The sequence below is a fragment of the Mus caroli genome, unplaced genomic scaffold, assembly GCF_978045245.1.
Source record: "Mus caroli unplaced genomic scaffold, Mus_caroli_1 scaffold_12, whole genome shotgun sequence".
Lineage (NCBI taxonomy): Eukaryota > Metazoa > Chordata > Mammalia > Rodentia > Muridae > Mus > Mus caroli.
The window spans coordinates 51163433-51184685 of NW_028227267.1; the positions used below are offsets into that span (position 1 = coordinate 51163433).

The window sequence follows — 21253 nt, forward strand, 5'->3', positions numbered from 1 at the left end:
CCTTTGGCCTCACTCCAGGTCTGCCCAGCACTCTGTTACCCTGTTCTTCATGTCCATCACCACAGGTTCCTCCTCCACCTCTCTGCGCTGCGTCTCCCACCCTACCCTGTCCCTCCTCCCTCTCCCGCCCCCTCCTGCCTGAACGTCACCTTATAGATCTGGCTGTTTTCTTCGTGGGCTGAACCCCGGGTGTGCAGCTGCATCTTCTCCTTGCTGTTGGACTCGAAGTCACAGATGTTGCAGCGCAGGTGAAGTGGGGAGATGGAGCCATAAGAAGCCCCATCCCCCAGGGCCAGCGGGGAAGGGGTGCCCATGGCACCGCCCCCCTCCCGGAGGTGGGCTGCTAGCTGGTATTTCTGAGTATGTTTGTCCGTCTTGAGGTGGAGCTGGAAGTTGGCCTTGAGCTGGGTGCCATAGCAGCAGAGCTTGCAGCGGTGGGTATCCCCAGCTACCTCCTTCCATTCGGCCTCCGGCAGGCTCCGACCAATGCTGCAGTGGTACAGCAGCAGCTCCAGGCTGTCTGTGCTGAAAGCCTGGCACACCAGGCAGCGGAACACCTTCAGGGCTGGGCTGTCGTCTGGGGATGGTGAAGTGGGCAGCCCATCAGATGAGGAGCCCAGGAGCTGACTTGGTGGCAGATGGGTCTCAGGGGAGAGGCTGCCAGGGGCTGGGGGGACAGAGACAGATTAGAAAGAAATGAGCGGGGCACTTAGTTAGGATAAGCTGTGTTTACCTAAGTGGGGAGATGACCTTTGGAAGAAGGCAGGGAATACAACTGGACTTGGGTAGGGAATGGCAGGAGCAGAGAAGGGACTTACCAGCTGTGGGGAACTTGCGGGCAGGCGCTCCAAGGTGGTGGAAACCATTGAGGAGTAGCTGGGCTTCAAGGGGCTTGTCTGGTCTCAGCCCAGGCCCAGGCATGGGTGCCTGAGGCTGTCCTAGGGCCTGGGGCCCAAAGTACTGGAAGAGTTCAGGAGGGTTGGTGGGGGCAGCCCCTGGTGGGGGAGGAGGTCCTGGCCCCACCAGCCCTGGTGGCAGGCCAAGTGGCAGCCCCTGGTGCAACATCAGGACATTCTGCATGTGTTTCTCAGAAGTCATGTGGATGCGCAGGTTTCGGGAGATGTTGGTTTCGTAGCTGCACACTTTGCACTGCCAGGATGACTTGGTCTTGGGCTCTTTATCCCCGACAGAGGGGGGTGGGAGGGATGCCTCCGGGGGACTCGCCTGCCCGCCAGGCCCTGCCTGGAAGCCCTGCAGGTTGGCCAGGTGCTTGTCGGACTGCATGTGGATGCTGAGGTTGCCTTTGGTGGTGGTGGAGTAGTTGCAGACATCGCAGCGGTAGGGCTTGTAGCCGCAGTTGTAGCTCTCTCCGCGGGCCAGGCGGGGGTGGGCGCCCCCGGCGCTACAGTAGCTGCAGTGGCTGTTGCTCTCGGGGTGCTTCTCCCGCATGTGCACGTCCAGGGTCTGCTGGTACTTGTAGTGCCAGTTGCACTTGGGACACTTAAGAGTCTTGCAGGAATTGCGTGAGTGTAGCAGGGACATGTGACTGGACAGGCTGAGGCCCTGGAAGGCTGCAGGGGCTGGAGTGTAGTCATCGGCCAGGCGACAGGACGGAGGTGGGTCACTGGTGTCTTCGGGAGAGCCTGCTGGAGCTGGGAGCACGGCCACCTCCTTAGAGGTGGGTGAGCTTTGGTTGAGCGGGAGGCAGAGCCCTCCATCCTCTTCCTGCCCCTCAGGGAACCAGTCTGGCCCCGCCTCGCCTCTTGGTACTGGCGAATCTTTGGCTTGGGTTGGGCTGGGGTCCCAGGTGGCTAGGGCTGTGGGTGGGGATGGTGGGCTGAGGGCCATAACCTCTTCAGCGGGGAGAACAAGGGCTTGACCATCTGCCTCTGGGGGGCCGTCCTCAGCCTGGGCTCCATTTGTCGTCACAGTCACTGTGCTGGTGTCCGGTACCTCGGGAGAAGGACGGGTAAGAAATTTTGGTTCCAGAAAGCTTAGGAGGGCCATGCCGCCATCATGACCCTCCTGAAGTACGGCTGGGCTGCCCAGCAGGCCCTGGTGGTGGGCAGGGCTTAGCTTCACTCCATGAGAAAGTGTGTGACCTATAAAGGTCTGGAGCCTGCCGAAACCCAGGCGGCAGAGAAGGCAGATCCAAAACATCGCCCTGTGGTCTCCCCGTCGGCTCCCCAGGGGGCCATCTTTGGGATCTTCGGTTGGGTTTGGAACCAGCTGGTAGCTCCAGAAGGATCCATCCCTTCTCTCACAGGCAGCCAGAGACGGCGCTGAGGTATCATGGGACAACATTTGGTCAGAAGAGCTAAAGCCTTGGATTGGGTCGAAGCCATGTTGGATGTGAAGGGTGGTAAGGTGTGAGGAGGGGAAGTGGGTGAGGAGGGGCAGGCTGGGCTCTTCCTTGGCGCTTGCCTCATCCCAGGGGAAGCCCTTTGGTAACGAGAGTTCACTGCCCCCAGGCAGGGGCAGGTTGGCCAGTAGGTAGGCCTGGCCTCCAGCTGCGAAGAATAAGTGGCTGCTGAGGTCCAAAGGAAGGATCTCTTCCCCCTCTTTTGCCACCCCAAGGTCCTTTGGTGGGATGTGGCCACAGCCAGGCTCTTCTTGGGGCTCTCCAATCTCCTTTGGTGGGTCAAGGTCACTGCCTGACTCCAGACGCTTTTCCCCCGGCTCTGAGGACCTTATGCTCTCAGAGGTGGAGGGGGAATCAGGGGGATCTTTGGTGACAGGATCAGAGGTGCTGGAGGAGGAGGTCTCTGGAGGTGGTGACGGAACATTGTGCCCAGGGGAAGGAACAGTTCCGGAGGAAGAGGATGAGTTAAGGGTAGCCATGGTAGACGGAGGACTGCTGAGGGTTCATTTCAGCGTGACAGCCAGTACCCTGCAGGGAGGCATGGGGAGAGCAGTGCCGTAAGATCTTGGGGTCCCCAGCAAGGCTGAATGTCTGAACTCTTTAGCCCTACTATGTTCAGACTCAGGTGCCCCTATGCCAACTTGAAGCTCTACTTAAGTGTCTAAAGCCAGAGTTCACGATCGCTTTCCAAACCAGCTCTTCTCCATCTTGCAATCTCAAATTTGGTACCACTCAACCCTTGGCTTATGTCTATGCTATACCCTGTAGCTTACGCTCCATAACCAGGTCCAGGATGCATCAGACCCTACACTCACATCTTCCTCACCAGGAGCACCCTGGTCGGAGCCACTGGTATCTTTTTGAGCTGATGCACCAGATGGGATACTCCTTTCCTTTCCACCTCTGCCCTCTCCAAGTTGACAGCCAAAACGACCCCTTCATGTTCAACTACAGAAAATGCCCAACATGTGTAGGGAGACCCTCTGTCTGCCGCCCGCTGTCAGTGGCAATCAGCGCATGGGCGGTCTCATCTTCGTTTGTGCCCTCACCGAAACTGCTTTACTCTCCGGTGTTTTAATTTTAGGCTAGAATTAAATATAAATTTTAGGTTACAATTTTCCTTTCTTTTTTAAGACGGGCTCTCGAGTAACCCAGCCTAACTCTGAACTTCGGATGCTCTTACCTCCACATCTGCTGTTCAGGGAGTTCTGGGGATTGAACCCAGGGCTTTGTGTCTCCTAGCTATGGCCTTACCTCTCCCTCATGGCTGTCTTAAAGAATTACTTGTGTGTGTATATATGTGTATGCCACAGCACACACGTGGAGACCAGAGAACAACTTGTGGGGGTCAGTTCTCTCCTTTTACCATGTGGGTCCCGGGGATGGAGCGTAGGTTGTCATGGCTTGGCAGCAAGCACCTTACCACTGTGCCACCTTGTTAACCCTCATAACTGTCTCTAAACATGTAACCCATATTACAGTCTACTTAAAAGCCCAGTAGTGCTTTCTCATCACATGCAATAAAATCGAGACTCCTTTCCCTGATCTGCAAAGGCCTGTAGCTCCCAGAACCTCCACTTTCTTTTCTCCAAACTGTCTTGTTATAGCCCACCGGCAGCTAACCAGCCTTCCTGCCTCTGTCTTTCTCCCCACAACACCCTTTCGCTCTTTTTCTTGGTCCTTCCTGTCTCTCACACAAGCCAACTTCATCCCTTGGTCCTTGCCCAAGTGTTCAGTCTTCTGGGGAATCCCTGACATTCTTGTCACCCCCCAGACCACCTGTTCAGACTTCTCACCAGCTAGTGAAAGATATTTTTCTGGCTAATTCTTCCACAAGAGCCTATCTGTTTTCTTGCCTCTCTACGATTACACAGACATTCCAGTTCACGCATAGCCTTAAGTTCAGTTAGTTGAGAATAACCCTGAATCCTCCTGCCTCTTCTCTCTCCAAGGTATGTGCTGTCATGCTAATGAATGAGTCCTGGGGACGATCCCCAGGTCCAGCCCCTCGGCAAAGTCTTTTTGCTTTTCTTGGCACGAACCTTTCTCCACTGTATTCCAGATCCAGACTAGTAGGGACATGCCGAGTTTAGAGTTTAAGAAAGTTCTTTGGCTAGTTGGAAGACAGTAGCTCCTTTGTAGCCCTCTCTACTCTCCAAATTGAAGATACAAATATCAGTAGCAAGTCCTAGTAATAATGGCACTAGCAGCTGTTCAAGTATTTATAGCGTGGTCTTGGCACCAGCTAAAGGACTTATCAGGGTCTCACTGCATTGCACAGCATTCTCAAGGGTTACTGATAGTAACTGGGCTCCAAAATGGGGGAACAGCTTAGCACACAGTAGGGCTGCTTAGCATGCAAGCAGTCCTGGGCTCAGTTCCCAGCTCTGCATCAGTTGGGGGCTGGGGGTAGGTTCACACTTGTAATTCCAGTACTCGGGCAGTAGAGGCAGGAGGATCAGAAGTCCTGCCTACATAGCAAGTTCAAGACTAGCCTAGGGTACATGAGACCCTGGAGAATTAGAGGGGGTTAGGAGTGGGGAGGGAGGTTGGTTTGCGTGTGGGAGGAGCTGTCAGGCCTTCTTCAAAATTATCAGTTCCCCAGGAATCCATCTAACTCCTCTTTCTCTCTGAATCAACAACAACAATCTCTAATGATAAACTGTCTAACATTCAGGCCACACTGGTTCAGAGAAAGGGCGAGGGGGGTGGGGGGATGGCCTCTTACTCCTTGGGCCGTCCTTAACCCTCATCTCCAGAGTCCCAGATTTGATATGGGTCCTTGGTCCAGGAGCCTGGTTGCTTTCCCACTTTCCTCTTCCCTCCTGCCCCTGGGAATCCAGCTTGGCCTGAGTCAGAACCTTCAAGAACCCTGAGGGGCAGGACTAGCATGCTAATGAGATGCAAATAAGTACCTGGAAATCAGGGGTGGGGCTGGGGTTGGAGCCCTGGCATTGATGGAGAAAGGCATTCCTTCTGAGGATCCTTGGTGGGACAGAGGATGCTAAGTTTGTTGGTTTGTGAGGGTCCAGTCATTTCCACAGGCTGGGCCCCACTAGATAGGGAGAGCTGAGGGTTGACATGGTGGGCCCTGTAACTCACCTGCCGGGGTAGCAGACGAGCATTCAGCTCCCTCTTGGCTCTCCACTCACAGTGCTACATCACAGCTCAGAGGCAGCCTGAACAGGACCCGACCCTGGAGTAACTCCCAGATTCCCGCCCTCTCTAAAGCTTAATTCTCCCGACTAGAAAAGGACCCCTGGGTTGCTAAGTAGAAACCAAAGGGGCTCAGCTTTTGGCCAGCTTGTGGGTGAGACCCGTAACACAGCCGGGTAGGTCAGCTGGTGGCTTATTTAAAATTGCAAATCTCTTCCCTACCTCCCAGCCTACCCCTCCTCTTCAGGAGAGAATTTCCATTGCAAATTTATCTCTCCCCTACCTATTTCCCTCGACCCTTTCTCCGAAGTTTCCCCCACCGCACACTAGCAATTAGATTTTTGTGGCCAGGGTGTTCCCCACTTTTAATCCTTCTGCCTCCTGCTTCTGACTTCTGACGCTTCCCCCTCTGAAGTTCTAAGTCCCCTTTTTGTTTTGTTTTGCCCTTCTTGCCTTGAACTGTTGATGGCACGGAAGCCTCTAAAAAATCGGGGCTCATCTACCTGCTATCCCTAGCCGAGATTCTCAGTCACCCCTGTCCCACAGCCATTTCTTCCTGTGGTTCCCAGCATTTCTTAAGAGCAGCTCTCCCGTGGGCCTGGTCTCACAGGAGGGTAGAGGCAGAAGGCAGCCGCCACAGACCCTGACATTACAGCTCAGAAGGAATTGGAGCGAAGGCGGCTGGTGTTCTGGAGGTGGGGGACAGTAGAGGAAAGGGCTGGGCCTCCACAGAGCAGGCAGTGGCAGCCGTGTGATTAGAGTGGAGATTGATGTGAAGGGGCGCCACAGACGGCAGAGCGAGTCAATAAAACCGGAGGATCGCATTAGAGGCGACAGGGAGAGCTTTAAATTACAAGGCTGCTGCCACCACGGGGAATGGAAGGAGGGAGCCCTGGAGCCTAGGGAGGGCGGAGAGTTCTGAGGGTGCAGTCGCCCCGAAAGATGGATGGATCGACAGCTCTAAAGCGGCCCTCAGTCCTGGGAGCTCCCTTGTGGCCTTCCATTCTTCCCTCCCGTTCCAGCTCCTCACCAGGGTGAGGTGGAGAGGAAGGGATAAGGCAAGGCTGTGGAGAAACAGGCTTTTCGTTCTGGGAACTGTCTCCTTCCCCCTTCCGCCAGGTTTTCCTGTCTGCCTGTTCCTCAGAGAGGGAAGCCTGGGAGTGCTCTCAAGGCTCGACAGGAACTGCTGTCCCGCAAACAGAAGGCAGTCGTAATTACTGACTTGAAGAGGAAGGCATATATGTACACACACACACACACACACACACACACACACACACACGTGTATATATATATATATATATATATATATATATATATATATATATATATATATATATATATATATATATATATATATATCAGGAGGCAGAAACTGAAAGGCTTGGATTTGAGGTTTAGCATACAAGTGGAAGATCTTTAAGGTAGTCTTTGAGACCCTGTAGGATGGGAAACTGACAGACAACTAGAGAAGTCCTGGAGCCAGGGGGCAAGGGCAGAGCACGGAAATGGAGTTAGAGGCGCCACAGAATTTGAAGCCACGGTGGCCCAGGGTGTTTCCCTCCAAGCCCCACCTGGATCAGATTAGGAGAAGCACCACTGCCCCCTGCTGGTCACAGAGGGAACATCACCAAGCCCCAGCTCTGCAAACTGAATAAACAAAACCTGCCCCTCTCCATTTCCTCAGGCCCAGTGAAGGGCAAAAGGTTTTGTGGCAACAGCTCGGGCACCAAGACTCTACCAGCCCTGAGCTTTACATCTTCAAGTGTAAGAGACCAAAGTCATGCTGGCCCGGGCCCTCACCAGCACTCAACCTTGGCAAGTTGTTTATCCAGACTACTTCCTCACGTGGAAACCTGGGAGTAATGGGGTGAGGGCCATAAGGGCAATCAATATACAGAGTGCATGGCCTGGGTGTCAGTGAGGGCCATGCTCTACCCCCTGCTTGGCCATCCCCTCCCTTGGGGCAGAGCACAGTGTTTGGAAGGAGGCTGGCATTCCTCCTGCTCTGCCTCTCAATGGGGGCAGGAGTCACACCTAGTTCTCCCACCGTTTACTGGTTTGCTTGTCAATCCCTCTTTCCCCCTCCCTCTCCAAGGTAGCATCTTGCTCTAAAGCCTAGGCTGGCAGTAGATTACCCATGATCCTCCTGCCTCAGCTGATAGGTCTAGGTTCCCTAGGAGGTTGGCAGAGCTCAAGCCTTACTTACTTGGCCTTGGTTTATTGTTCTGCTGCTGGGGATTGAACCTGGGGGTCTTGCATATGCTGGGCAAGGCTTTACCTCTGAGCTCCACACCCAGCTCTTGGCTGCTGGGTCTGGAGACACTCATCACCTCAGAGCAAAAGGAGGATGTTTCCCCGGCTCACATGCAGGCTAGGGAAGCAGCTAATACTGAGCCCAAACTGATATGGCCTCTTCCTGCATGTACATCCCCATTGGATCTGGAGTCACAGGCAGTTGTGAATCACTAGACATGGGTGCTGGGAACTGGGACCTCACAAGAGCAGTAAGTGCTCTCAAAGGGCCGGGCGTGGTGGCGCATACTTTTAATCCCAGCACTGGGGAGGCAGAGGCAGGTGGATGTCTGAGTTCGAGGCCAGCCTGGTCTACAAAGTGAGTTCCAGGACAGCCAAGGCTACACAGAGAAACTCTGTCTCGAAAAACAAAACAAAACAAAACAAACAAACAAAAAGTGATCTCAACGGCTGAGCCATTTCCCCCGCCCCCTTTATCCCCCTTGAGATGCGGTCTCATAATGTAACCTAGAACTCTCTCTGAAGACCAGGTTTGTCCTTGAACTCAAAGTGATCCTCCTGCCTCTGCAGCCCTAGTAATGGAATTAAAGGTGTGTGCTACCATATTCAAACAGTCCTTTGATCTTATTTTTTTTTTAAAGAAAATATCAATCTTCTAAAAATAAATTTTATTTACTCTGTGTGTGTATGCAGCACACAGGCACTCAATGTGGGACAACAGGCTTGGGCACAGGTACTGGGCCTTTATGGACTGAACCATACTACTTGCTGGTCCCTCTAGTGTTTTGAGATGGGATCTGACGAAGCTGCTTAGGATGGCCTTGAACTCTGGAGCCCAAGCAAACCAAAACACCTGCGCTACACCCACTTTAGCCTTCCAAGTGTCGAAGATGACAGGCCATTGCCATTAGGCCCAGATTCCCTTACATTTAAAATAATAATAATAATAATAATTCTCTCTCTCTCTCTCTCTCTCTCTCTCACACACACACACTCACACACATACATACACACAATCTTACCTTGAGTTTAAAAGGAAAATTGCACAGCGCTATCCCAGAGTCCATTTTGATTCTCCCTCTCCTACTGACCTCTCCATCCTCATGAATATTTAGGAAGTGCTTACTTTGTGTAAGATTAATTTTGTGAGCACTGAGGAAAGTGAAATAAGCAAGCAGAAGAAAAATGCCACAGAGGACAAAGAGAGAGACAGTTAAGGCTGAGAAAGAAGAGGCCCAGGAGTGAGGAGGAGCCGGCAATGGATCGTGATTTGCATATGTAAATACTACAGTCTTGCAGGCTGGGTGGTTCGATGTCCCTAGAGAGAGGAAGACTACCAGGAGGCTATTTTATTCCTTGCAAGATGTTTAAGGTGGACTTGAGGGGACCCGGTAGGTTGTGAGGAGAAAAAGGGAAGACTCAGAGAAAGATGGAGGTGGGTGGCAAGGAGCTGGGTGAAGCCACACACACTAACATGCGCATGGGTTTCTAGGCATGTTCACTGCTAGCAGAGGTGGGTGTCCATCACCGAGTTCAAGGACAAACCTGATCTTCAGAGTTTTAGACTTACCAGGGCTACATGATGAGACCAGAGCATCCTGCCCCGGCATTTTGTTTGATGACTAGACATTAGATGTCCAAGGGTGGTAGCATAAGACTGCTTTGGTTAAATAGGACTGTTTAATCATTTTTAAAAACTACTTATTATGTATATGTGTATGTCAGTGTGAGGTTGCTCGAGGGAGCCAGAAAAGGGGACCTCAGACTCCCCCCCACCCCCCAGGAGCGGGAGATCTAGGCAGTTGTAAGCTGCCCAATGCAGGTACCAGGAACTGAACTCTGGAAGAACAGCAGCTGCTGAGCTTGAATCCCTGTGAGACTTAGAGCTTAGAGCAGCCTGTTCCGAGGGCCTCAGGCTTGCATGGTTGCATGAAGGCAGCTCACAACCTCTCTTTTGTGGGAGCACTTGCAAGTGAAGCGGCAGAGGCTGATCTGCCTTAAATCTGGACTCACCATCTTATTCTATCTAGGCACAGGCTATCCCTGGAGGATTCTCTGAATTTGGAGGACTACCACAGTAAGGTCTGTTAAGTGTCCCTGGTTCTCCAATTTGATGTGAGCTTCTGTGGTGTAATGATGTCATTTTAATACTATTGTAGCAGCCTTGCCTATGATCCCAGCTACTGGGAGACTGAGACAGGAGGATTATAAGTTTGAGAATGCCTGGGCTACAGACTGTGGGACCCTGTCTTAAAATAACAAGTGCCAAGCGGTATATGCATGTAATCCCAGCACTCAGGAGTTGGAAACAGAAGGGCCAGGAGTTCAAAGCCAACCTTGGCTATACAGAGTTACAAAGGAACCTGGCTTACAGCTCAGTAGTAAAAACATTTGCCTAGCATGTGTGAAGCCCTGGACTAACCCCAAATACTACTAAACAAACAAACATGAATAAATAAGTCATATTAGAACAACTATTGCAGTTTGAACATCTCTATTCTAGAAATTCAAAGTATAGGCTAGATGTATACCGTAGTGGAGTGTTTGCCTCATATGCACAAGGCCCTGGGTTAATATTCAGCCCTGAAAGATATAAACAGATTAAACCCTCCTGGGCTTGGTGGCTCATGCTTATAACCCCAGCATTCAGGAGGAGCAGGATAGCCGTGAACTGGGGACACCCTGAGTTTGATAGTGGGTTTAAGCTAGCCTGGGCTAAAGAGTAGTAGGACCTGTCTCAGACAAAGAAATAGGAAACCAAAAGGGAAAGTCTGAAATGTTTTAAAATTAATTTTGAGCAGCAATATGATCCTAGTACTTTATACACCCTAACTATGTTTACAAATCATAGACATACACAGGTACACTCAAATATTGTAGGAAACTTGCCATTTCCTTAGGGGGCTGTGGAGATGGCAAAATGGTTAAGAACACTTGCTATCCTTCCAGAGGGTCCCAGCATCCACATAGCTGCTACAATCCTCTATAACAAGCTCCAGGGAACCCAACACACGCATCCCATACATGGACACAGAGGCAGATGAATCTCAATGAGTTTAAGGATAGCCTGGTTTATGCAAACCAGGGTTACATAAGTGAGACCTGTCTTGAAAAACAAAACAAACTTCCAAAACTTAAAAAAAAAATAAAACCAAATCCCCTGACTACAGTGTTAGGTAACTAGATAGGCATGAGCAGGTGAGCAGGCCCGGGGGCTTCTGAAGATGGACTCCATCTCCCATTCCCTTATGGAAGGGTGGAGGGAGCACTTTGTTAAGGGCCATACAGAGGAAAGCTACTTCTCCCTGGTTAGAGGAATAGAATCTGAGTTCTTCTCTGGCCCTTGGTGGAGAGGAAACATTCCGGTTTGCTTTAAATACTAGGGCACCACATGCAACTGCCCTCTCCCTTTACAGTTAATCCAACCTAGCCAGACAGTGGCTTAGCCAGGATGCCCCTCCCTTAACCAGGATACCTCTGATTCGCCTGAAGACAAGTGAAGGAAATGGAGAGAACTTTCCCTTTGAGGAGACTCCTTAGGTCTCACAAGCCTCTCTATAGTGCAGTTGTCACACAGGTTCATGCTTAATCTGACCGTGTTCCTGAGTTCTGGCTCAAAAGTCTAACTTTCTTTTCTCCTTCCAGTCTTTTCTTGGGTACCTGCCAGGATGCTAAGCAGGCTTGCTCTAGCTCTCCCCGCTCTCTGGCTGATTTCTCTGAAGTCTTCTAACATCTGCGGCTTCCTGCAGACCTATGGCTGATCTATGTAACTCAAAATGCACAATTTTCTTTCTTTCCCGTCTTTCTCTTAAAGCTACTCGAATTCCAATTTGCCTGTCCTGTTATTTTCTCATATTTTAATAAAACGGCCCTCAAGCTTCCTTTAAGGCCATTACAATTTTTTTTTTCTTCCCCAAAGACAGAATCTTACTATGTAGCTTTGGTTGACCTGGAACTCCAAATGTAGATCAGGCTGGTCTTGAACTCCTGGAGATTCAGTCTGCCTCCTGATGGCTGGGATTAAAAGACATGTGCCAACACACCCAGCTTCTATCAATGACACCAAGAACCCATAAAAAGGGAATCAATTCCCCAGTAACACATGTTTAAAGGATACATATGAAACATGATTTTCATGTTTAGACTGTGGGTCTCTAAGATAGCTCTTGTGTGCTTCTTGTGTCTCTGATTCTCTTACACTGGGGACAGAAGATACTCAGCCTGGAGCTATAGCAATCACAATGGCTCAGTGGGTAATGGCACTTGCTGCTAAGCTTCATGTTTGAGTTTGATCCTTGGGCCCCACATGGTAAAAAGACAGAACAGACGATTTCTGTATGTGATTGTATGTATGTGTGCACGTACCCCCTTGTATGCTCATATACACAAATGTAATGTATACCTATAAACATATAAATTATAAGCACGTATTTTATACATATGTATATATACATACACAAACATATATGCATATATAATAACATAGTATGTATGTACAATAATGTGTGTATGCAATAATGATAGTAATAATAAGTAGTAACATAGGATGAGCTTGGAACTTGGGTGCCCTGCCACAGGACCCCTGCTCTTGCCTAGCATGTAGTTTGAAATGTTCTGTTGCCCTTGTGTGTGCTGCTGCGCTCCTCTTTGAGCTTGAAGGTGCAGAGGAGTTGGAGGCTGGGCGGAGATATTCAAACGATAATGTGGATAATGTGTGTGCCTATGTCTCTTAATGTTCAGAGTTGGGGAGATGGAAGGCAAAGATGCTTGTGCTACAAGCTGGGCAGTCTGAGTCTGATCCTGAGAGCCTACATAAAGATGGAAGGAGGGAGCCAACGCCACAAAGTTGATCTCTGACCTCCATACACACATAATAAAAGATAATTTTTTTTAAAAAGCTAACAGTCTATATGTGTATCTATATTAGTGTATAGACTCCAAAGAAGTCTGATGTTACTGAAAAATGAAATGAGACAGAAAACAGACTTGGCGCTGGAAGTATAGGTGTAGCAATACCTCAGCACCCAAAAGAGAACGGAAACCTCAGCTTCTGTGGTCAGACGGGCCCAGTGTCAGGTTCTGGTTCTGTTCTGTAAATATGGAGAGGAGCTGTGTGGCTAGGAGCTTCTGCTCAGGTCTTCTTGTGTGTCACAAAGAACAGGAAGTAGTATGTCATGGAGGTTTGTCCCTCTTTCCCTTCCTAGCCTAACACTCTGGATGTGATCAATCAGTTGAGATGTACTGCTCTTTGGGGGCTAGTGAGTATGCTCACCTCAGGCGGGCATGCTCTAGGGTCCTCAGCCTACACCTATCTATCTATGCTGGCCCTAGTTTTCCATTCTGCATCATGTGGCACACTGCAGTGTGCCTGCAAGTGCTTGGTGGCCGGCTCGGCTGGCGGCTGGCTCAGTGTTTGGGGTGGTGGTAATTACTAGGATGGCCCATCCCTAATGAGTGTGATCTCGTTACACTCTTGCTGCTTCTAATGGAGCTAACCTCATTTCACAGCCATTAGCGATGGAGATGAGGCCCCGCCCACAAGGCCCCACCAGATGCAGCTCTCATAGCTTTGGCCACGTTCTTCCCCACTGCTCGCCATTACAGCTCACCTCTCCGGCTCCCTCTTTTTTCCCTGCTTTCCTCTGGACTCCTCTCTCCTGGTCTCCATTGTTCACCCCTCTTCTCTCTCCTCTTCTGTCTCCTTGCCTCCATCTCTGGGCTGCCTTCCATTTTCATCCTCCTCCACATGGTGTCTGTCCTCCGAGTTTTGTTTCCTTCTCTCTGTCTTCTTTGGCACCCTTCCCCTGCCCTTCACCTCTGCTGTCTTTCCCCTCCCCCACACTGCCCTGTCTGGCCAGAGGACAGATCTCCAGGGGAAACCAGCAAAGGCAAACAAAATGCAGTGACTTCATTATACTGGTTAATTTGCCACTTCAGTTCCTCCCATAAGGGTCATAACCAGCAAGGCTTGAACTCAGGACTGACCTGGTGCTGAGTTAAGCCTTGCTGTTTTCACGCAGGACCACACCCTCTCCTTCATCTCGGGCTGTCTTTCTTGGACTGGAGGGGTAGGGTGTCTTTTTCTCTGTCTACACAACCTTGCCTCCCTTTTCATGTAAAATGTGGAATCCCTCTCATCTCAAAGCCACCTCCTCCCTCTCTATCTCGGTCTTCTGGCCCAGTCTTGTCTAGACCTTTTTGAAGGAAGGGTCTCAGGCTGGCCTCAAACTCCCTATGTAGCTGAGGATGACCTTGAACTGAGTCCTGCTTCCACTCTGTGAGTGCTGAGATGACAGGCACACATGTGCCACCACGCCTAATGGCCCAGCACCTGTCTCCCACTCTTGTCTGCTCTGTCCTCTCTCCTCTCCAGTGCCTTATGTTCCTAAAGCACCAGGATGTATCTCTGGGCTTTCAGAAACGACAGAATTTGAAGAAGCCAGAAGTGGAAGAAGGGTTCCCATGGCCTGCGCAGGCCAGTTTTCTAAACATAGGATGGAGGCAGCAATAGATGGAAGAGGCCTATGAGTGGAGAGAGGAGACTGGAGCTAGAGGCTTGGAAGAGAAGGGCTGAGGGCCTTTGGCTTCGACAGCCAACAAAGCAAGGAGTGAAAATTTTCAATATGGAAACGAATTTACTCTATTTTTTTTTCCTCCAAGGAAACAGTCCAATCATCTGTCTTCCTTCATTAAGAAGCCAAATGACTGGCAACTGACCCTTGACCTTTTGCTTAAACTGAATCCCAAAGGGAGAAGGTAAGGGTAGTTAGCTGTGACCGCAGGCTGCAGAGGGGAAATGTCTATACTTGAAGTAAAAATGTATGGCCCACACCCATCCTGCCCCATCAGTTTGACACCTCAGCAAGCTACAAGCCCTATAGGCATATACCCTGTCCTACACTGGGGCTTCACACACCCCAGGCAATAACGGTCTCCTAATTGTATATTGCATATGTAATTCTGGTGGATGGCTCTACTGCAAATTCCAAGGCCTGAACCTTAGCTCTGAAATAATCCTGTTGAGTGTTGAGTGGCCTTGGTAGGAAATAGAAGAGAAACCGGACATGATGCTACATGCCTGTAAGCCCAGATTAGGGAGGGAGAGGCAAGAAAGGATCAGGAGTTCAAGACCAGCCTTTGATATGTAGTGAGTTTGAAGTCTGGGCTTCTGCGCCTGCCCCCCCACCCCCACCCCCCGCCCCCGCGCCAACAAAAAGATAAAAACTAAAAAGAATGTCTTCTCAGCATTCAGAGGCAGAGGCAGAAGCGAATCACTGTCAGTGAAGGCTAGCCTGGTCTTTGTAGCAAGTTCCAGGCTAGCCTCTATATAGTAGAATCTTGTCTCAAAACCAGACTTCCCTATACCACTATTCCATAACCACCATTAAAAACTTAACACAGTAGGTCCACCATCCTTACAACGTCTCCAAATCTTTTACCCCTGCCTCCCCAGCCAGGGGTGGGTGGAAAAGGGATAGGCAGAGCAATTAGCTCACTAAGCTTTCCCAGGGAGCAAAGTGGCCCTGGGAAAGCGGGTGGTGGGATGCCTGAAGCTTAGTGTGAGGAGTCTGAGAAGAAAGATGGAAAAATCAATGAAATGAGTTTCTAACAGTGAGGTAAAGGACCGCCGTGTCGACAGCCTGTCACCTGCTGCAAAATATGAGCTGCCCAAGTCAGTGGCGGCTGCTGACAGTACACATTGCTACCATGTCCCCTCCCTTCACCCCCTTCTGCTGCCAGACTCGCCCCAGAGCTCCTTGCTCTCTCTCTCCCTTGTCTTTTCTGCTAGCTTTCTTAACTCCTTAGTCTTCTGGTTCTTTATCACAAGATCAGGCTAGGCCGTAAGCCCTGGTTGGCACACCTTTCTCCTCTGAGGTTTATTTCTGCAGATTTGCTCTGAGACTCATAGTGAGCTCTGTATCTCAGGAATTTTTTTTTCCCCCAACAGTGGGCAGTCAGATGTGAAGGTCATTTCCAACAGGGTTGTTTACACCACGGTTTGGGCAGCAGCTAACTCCTATCTCTTGCCCTGTGACCCACTCAGCCGAGGCTCATGTCACTGCGATCTCTTTAGACGGGTGTTTAGGATGGGTCTCATGTTCCTTTATGGACTCTTGTGGTCATTGTGGATGCATGCATGCGCACACCTGCACACCTGTGTTCGAGGATGGCCGACTCAGCTTTAGCTTCACGACAGGGGTTTGTGTGCTCTTTTGAAAACCCTGGACCTTTTCTGGAATCTGCCTCGTCATCCTTTGTATCTTCCCGAGGCTCCTAGGACAGTTCATTCTTGCTATGCTCATGCTATTCCAGGTCCACCCTCAGTGTTAACCTTACTACCTTCAGCCCCCCAGCACTGGATCTCTTCTCTGCCCCCAGGTCTGGCGACCTTTCCGTTCTGTTTCTGATTTCCTAACGCCATGTATGCAGTCAGGTCTAGGAGATAGGATGAGAGTTGGGGTAACTTTTATAGACTCTGAGCACCTGCTCAACAGGCGTGCATACAGCCTGCTCTGTGTGACAGACACTCTTAAGGTGTTACAAAACAATTAGAAACTAGAGGTATATATGGTGGATCAGACCTAAAATTCTAGAACTCAAGAGACTGAAGCAGGAGGATCTTCTCAAGTTCTGGGCCAGCCTGGGCTACAGAGACTCTGTCTCAACCCCCAACTCACTCTCCCAGCCAAAATGAAACTGGATGGAAGCATCCCCGGCTCAGAAGATAACTGACCAGTCCTATATCTCCCACAGGAGATGCCTTGATCTCTTAAACTCTAGGGACCCTTTTCCCTCCTTCATTTCAGCCGAGTATTACTGTGAGCTCGAGCACTTCAAAACTCTCCAGTTCAGGCATCCGTTTACACTCTGCCACTGCTCTTCTGGATTTCCAGCTTTGGCATTCACTCCTAACAACAAAACCAGCCTCTTGGGCCTCTTCCGACAGCTCTCTTCCTGGCTCACAAAGCCTTTTCCTTTCCTGTTCTTCGATGTCATTTTTAGTTCTCTTCCCCCCCCCCCCCCAATGCCTTTCTATCCTACCATCCCAACTTCACTGCCTACTGTCTCTTGAGGTCACTTCCTCTTGTTTTTGTTAGGTTTTGACAAGCCTACAACACTCACAAAGTAGTCTGTGACAACTGTCTGGAGCTAAGAATAGCTCCAGAGAAGCAAAGTCACTACCAGAGACAGGAGTCCTACAGTTATGACTCCATCCAGAACCCTGTCCCACACGTGACGTGACGCAGAGGGGCAAGTTGTTCCTGTATGGGTCTCAATATGGTAACGCCAGCTGCCTCTGACATCATGGAGGAGGGACTCTGTCAGGTTGCCAAGGCAACCAAGCAATTTATGACATCAGAGGCTTGAAGTGTTTGGTTCTCTCAGGGGGCTAGGAAGATTCAAGTTCCTGTCAGTTGCAGTAAATGGGAATTATACTTTTTCATCTCTTTTCTGTGTTTTCCTGGCTTGGCAGTAAAATAGGAAGAGGCTGGCGGAATGAACACTGGTGATAGTCTCGTCCCTCTCTCTCCATCTCTGCAATTTCTTTCCTCATAAGCATCTCTCTTTGAGGGCCTAGTGGTAGTCTGCCAGGCCATTTTTTTCCAAATTGCTCACCCCCTGCAGTGCTCGCTCTCTGCCTCAGTCTTCGTGCTGTGTCCCCTCATACTAGAGGCGTCTGTCTCCTTTGATGCCCCACTCTTTCCTCTTCTCCCTTTCCAGGGCTCTCTGTGGCTCTGATCTGCTCCAGCACTCCTGCCTTTGCCCGTCCATACCTTCTTTGTACCATACCCTCTCCACCTCATCTTACTCCTTAGCTCGTCCCTCCCCCCACGGTATTAATTTAATATTGCTTTTGTTGACCCCTCCTCATGAATACTCGCTCATCTTTCTCTCTCCTCCTGTACAGCTATTAACTCATATTTATTTAATTATTTCATTTGCTCAATTTTTCATTAATCGCTTCTTGGTTCCCGACCTTCCCTACTCTCCCTTCTGCACAGATTTTCACCGTTCCCTTTGGCCAGACATTTCCTTAACTCGTGTTTTTACTGAACCTGGTTCTTCCTTCCATCATCTGCCTCATCTTTCTATCCGTCTAAGCTCCTATGGTCTGGAAAAACAATGATGGATTTAAACCCACGGATAAACTCTCCAATCCATTATCCACCTTTACCATTCTTTAGACGGAATGAGCACAGCCCTTGCACAAGATAGGTTTTCTGAGAATAATAAAGCCTGTCTCATAAAGAATGTTGCTGAATCCAAAGAGAAGAATACCAGGATCCCATGAGGAAAATGAGCTAAAAAGTGAAGAAAAAGCCACAGGGTGACCTGGTAGGGTGGAGCTCGGAGTCCTAGAGAGCATCCCCTTACAGAATTAAAGTTGACAGTTAGCTGGGGCACTGACGGGGGAAGGAGTTGTCTGACCCTGGAAGACCATTAAATTGATTTCTTGGCCTGCTTATGAGCCTCCACAAAACATAACCGCTACCTCTCACCCAGCCCTTTGCTTGTGACATCTTCTCCTTGGGTTAAAATGCTGGATGACAGGATAAAGGATAAACAAACAAACAAGCAAACAAAACCCTCAACAACTTTGGTTGACCAAGGAGAAAAGGGAACAAAGATGGAGAATATGCAAGGAGACTATTCCATATCAGATAAAAGGATATGGAAACAGGGTGAAATAAACTGGTGAGATAATAAATGTATATACAATGGCAGAGTGGGGGAAGGGAGGAAAATTAAGTCAGCATGGATGAGGTTGGCGATGGAAAGCCCCTGGAAAAGCAGAGGACACACTGGAGACCCAAAGTCTCCAAACAAGGGGATCAACAATGTCAGAAGTTCCGAGGCTTTCCTGCCGAGGGTGAATAGCAGGCTGTTGTGCCCACGTTGAAAGGGCACTGGGGTCTTCAGGGGGAGGCACATCGGCTCCATGCCCCTACTTCTCAGGTCCCTAACCCCAGACTACCACAATCATGGCTGATAGCAAACTCCAAAGTAGCTGAAAAGGCCACAGTTGTACAGACAGACCCTGAGGGAGACCAGTGGATGGCCAAACAGTCAGGCAGTCTAGGCGTGACACACAGGGACAGACAGGGGTACTCGGAAAGGATCACTTGGATGAGAGGTGTCACTGTCACAGAACTGGATATAGATGGGGTGGGGAGCCAAGTGAAAAATGGCACAACCACAGATCAGTGGGGGCGCAGGCACAGTGAGAAGCGTGGTCCAGAGCTCAAAAAATGAGAGCGGATGGAGAGTCCGGGTGGCAGGAGAAGCAGGGCAGGCATGCTTCGCCGCCAATGGGGCTCCCCTCACCTACTTCAGGCAAAAATGAACATTAAAGATATACACTCCCCCTCCCACACGGCACCCCGGCGCGCTAGCCCATCCATCAGCCCTTCCGCCCGGGTTTCTCCCCCATCTCGCAGCCAGCTGAGATCCTAAGCGCTGCAGGCCCCTCCAGGCTGATAGCTCAGAGCCCTCGCACTCACCCGGCCTCCCTTTCCCTCCAGGAACCCCGTTCCCGGTAGAGCTCGGCGCGGTACGTCTAGGCTCTCGCTGCCCTCTGTCCGGCTGGCCCTATCTTTCCCTTCTCCGTTTCTTCCACCTCTGCCTCTTCCCCATCCCCACTCGCGCGCCCTTTCTCCCCAATACTCCTGTCCCCTTCTCCCCGGCTGTCTGTCCGTCTGAGTCCCCTCCCCCAGCCTCTTCCCGTCCCTCTCCGTCCCCATCCAGTAGCAGTCTCCCAGCGCCTCCTCTCTTCTCGATCTCGAGATTCGGAAGAGCATGGAAGGGAAGGAGAGTGAGAGGCAGAGAAGAAGGGGGAAAAAAAAAGAAAAAAGGAAAAATAAAAAAAAGAAAAAAAACACCAACCCAGCAGCATCGGAAATCGATGCACTTACACCTCAGCTGGAAGCAGGGACGGGAGTCGAACCGCGGCCGCCAAGCAGCGCGAGGCGGGGAGGGGAGGGGGCGGCTCTTGGAAGGGACTTCTCCGATGTGTTGATTCCTTTTTTGCCCCTCCTCCTCCCTCCCTTCAGCGCTCGCTCCGGGGCGTCAGGGACGGAGATGGAAAAATAAATAAATTCACGGCGGTGAGGGAAGTGAAAGAAAATAATCAATGCTATTTGGCTGCGGCTGAAGTGTTTTCCCGGCTTCGTGAGTGGGTTTCCATTGATTCACCCTGGGCACTGGCTTGCTCCCTGTCTCCTCCTCCTCCTCCTCGCCCTCCTCCTTCAAGCCCTCACTCCTCCGCCTCATTCACTGGCTGGAGCCAAGGCGTCCCACACAATGGAATAATCAATACCCAGGCGCCCGGGGCAGCCCCACTGAGCAGGTGCAGCGACCCGCCCGCCGCAATGCATACTGGGAATTGTAGTCTATAGGTGTCCGCCCTCTATAGACAGCTAGCGGAGTCAACCAGTGTCCCAGGACGCAGGGACCTGGGTGGGGGCCAGGATCTCAGGGCGGGGCAGACCGGCCATATCCACAGGCTTCTTCCTTGACTCAGGCAGTAGGTCTACCCTATGCCTGCAAAAAGGGCAGGTCCCTTAAAACTCTTGTTCCCTCCTCTTTATCCTGCTTACAGAAGTGTGTTTTATTTTTACTTAAATTTTTTTTTTTCTGAGACAGGGCTTCTATGGGTAGCTTTGGCGGTCCTAGAACTCGTTTTATAGACTAGATTTCTGCCTCTACCTCCCAAATGCTGGGTGTTGTTTTATTTTAAAGCACTATTGCTTCGCAGAGCCTTCGGGAGGTCCATCTCTACTTCACTCCCTTCTTCTAGTCTTATCGTTTCCCTCCCCCCGTTTGATTACTAGAACATTCTGATTCATAGAAGTTTCATAGTGTTTCTCTCAGTGTTGCTGTGTTCTTAACTCAGTGTTGGGAAGGGAGATGGGAGGCTTTGGTCCCTTCTCCTTAACAGCTCATCAGTGTTTTCTATTCTAAATTTTAAGATTCTGAAGCGAAGCTGCGCGTGGTGGCGCACACCTTTGATCTAGCACTTGGGAGGCAGAGGCAGGTGGGTCTCTGAGTTTGAGGCCAACCTGGTCTACAGAGCGAGTTCTAGGACAACCAGAGCTACACAGAGAAACCCTGTCTTAGGGGAAAAAAATGATTGTAAAGCGGAGTATACAGGACTTTATTTTATGTAGAGGAAAATAAGGTTTCCCAGCTCAAGACTGCATGGCTGATAAGTAATAGTCCCATGATGCAAACCCTCAGTGGTCTGACTCCAGAGCCCAAGCTTGCTGCCGTGGCATATTTTCTTATGAAACCAATATTTTGAGTTTCTACCATGTAACAGTAAAGTTTGTAACTGGTTCTTCAATCCTCATATAACTGAAGCGGGAGAGGGTGGTTGTAGCATGGTCAGGAGCAAGTGGGTCTACAAAAGAGGACGGGTGAGGTTTGGGCTAATGTTCCCTCCCCACTCAGATCCTTGGCTTTACTTTTCAGTCTTGT

The 21253-nt window shown here is 50.3% G+C and overlaps 1 protein-coding gene across 3 annotated transcripts in view; it reads right to left on the reverse strand.

The window, feature by feature from the left end:
- The window catches only part of Zfhx2 (zinc finger homeobox 2), a 31269-nt gene extending 11210 nt beyond the window's left edge, over positions 1 to 20059 (reverse strand). The window contains exons 1-3 of one of the 3 annotated variants that reach the window (XM_029468864.2): positions 19690 to 20059; positions 819 to 2890; positions 150 to 667 (exon numbers count right to left, since the gene is read on the reverse strand). In XM_029468864.2, the coding sequence (XP_029324724.1) occupies positions 150 to 667; positions 819 to 2841 (2541 nt within the window). In that variant the 5' untranslated portion in view covers positions 2842 to 2890; positions 19690 to 20059. Of the gene's footprint in view, positions 1 to 149; positions 668 to 818; positions 2891 to 5464; positions 5576 to 13383; positions 14494 to 19689 lie in introns of those variants that run through there. The other 2 variants (XM_021181743.3, XM_085828645.1) reach the window with 2 other exon arrangements.
- Between the last annotated feature and the right edge of the window lie 1194 nt (positions 20060 to 21253).